Here is a 1,072-nt window from a genome sequence, read left to right as displayed (position 1 = left end):
TCTTGTGATGGCCAAAGGTAAGCTCTAACATTTGTCAAGAATGAGAATCATAGCTTTTTAAAACGTATATATTCCTATAATTAAATACTTATAGTTGCATATTTACACGGCTACTATTTTTAAAGTAGGTAACATTTGTCTTGCCATGATGGTGTAATTTGCGTCTGATCCTGTGAACAGTGACGGTTGCCTGCCGTCTTTAAGCTGTCACGAGGTATTGATGTGTCTATAATTCTGAGCAAGCTCTGGCAACACTGTAGTCTGTGACGAGATGAGGGGACGGTGATTGACACGATTCTCTCGTCTGTTAGGACACCGCATTGAGGAAATCCCAGAGGTCCCGCTGGTGGTTGAAGACAAAGTTGAGAGCTACAAGAAAACTAAGGATGCAGTGCTGCTGCTGAAGAAGCTGAAAGCCTGGAATGACATCAAGAAGGTAATCTAAACTTTTAATTTTCTCTGTTGGCTTGACTCAGCACAAAGATCTTAGACTGTTTCCTTCAGTAGGATTAACTGGTAACATTTCAGCCTGTGATATTGCTAAACTTGAGTACATTAGGCTTTACTTGGTTTCTTTTTAATGGTGTATAGTAATGATGTAAACTTTCTATTCTCAGGTCTACGCCTCTCAGCGCATGCGTGCTGGTAAGGGTAAGATGAGGAATCGCAGACGGATCCAACGCAGAGGACCATGCATCATCTACAACCAGGATGCCGGGGTCACCAAAGCCTTCAGAAATATCCCAGGTAAATGGAGATACGAGCGCTTAATATTTAATACCTAACAGCAATGTATAGTTCATATGCAGTAGTTCTTGTAAACCTGAATGCCATAGCTAGAAACACTGTGCTTCCCCTTTAGTCCTGAATGTTTTGCCGTCGGTGGTTATCAAAGATGACTATCGAAAAATGTGCCATAAGCTAATTCAACCTGCGAGTGTTTAATTATTGTGCTTTATTATAAAGGCATCACTCTGCAGAACGTAAACAAACTGAACCTCCTGAGGCTCGCCCCTGGTGGTCATGTCGGACGCTTCTGCATCTGGACTGAGAGCGCTTTCCGTAAGCTGGA

At 42.4% G+C, this 1,072-nt stretch overlaps 1 protein-coding gene and 1 non-coding gene across 2 annotated transcripts; both read left to right on the top strand.

Annotated features, from left to right (window-relative positions):
• Positions 1-6: 6 nt before the first annotated feature.
• Positions 7-1,066, top strand: LOC116380993 (60S ribosomal protein L4-B-like; the record flags this gene model as incomplete). Its single annotated transcript, XM_031842791.1, has 4 exons — positions 7-17; positions 312-436; positions 618-747; positions 967-1,066. Coding segments are annotated over exons 1-4 (365 nt in total), but the record flags the coding sequence as incomplete, so codon positions are not given.
• LOC116380994 (small nucleolar RNA SNORD16) lies at positions 142-241 on the top strand. Its single transcript, XR_004212641.1, has one exon. It is a non-coding gene; the product is annotated as a small nucleolar RNA SNORD16 (small nucleolar RNA).
• Positions 1,067-1,072: the final 6 nt, after the last annotated feature.

Source organism: Anarrhichthys ocellatus, unplaced genomic scaffold (assembly GCF_004355925.1).
Source record: "Anarrhichthys ocellatus isolate YVR2014 unplaced genomic scaffold, GSC_Weel_1.0 scaffold10491, whole genome shotgun sequence".
NCBI classification, from domain to species: domain Eukaryota; kingdom Metazoa; phylum Chordata; class Actinopteri; order Perciformes; family Anarhichadidae; genus Anarrhichthys; species Anarrhichthys ocellatus.
The sequence above is the reverse complement of the archived record's forward strand: the minus strand, read 5'-3'. Positions and strand labels throughout refer to the sequence as shown.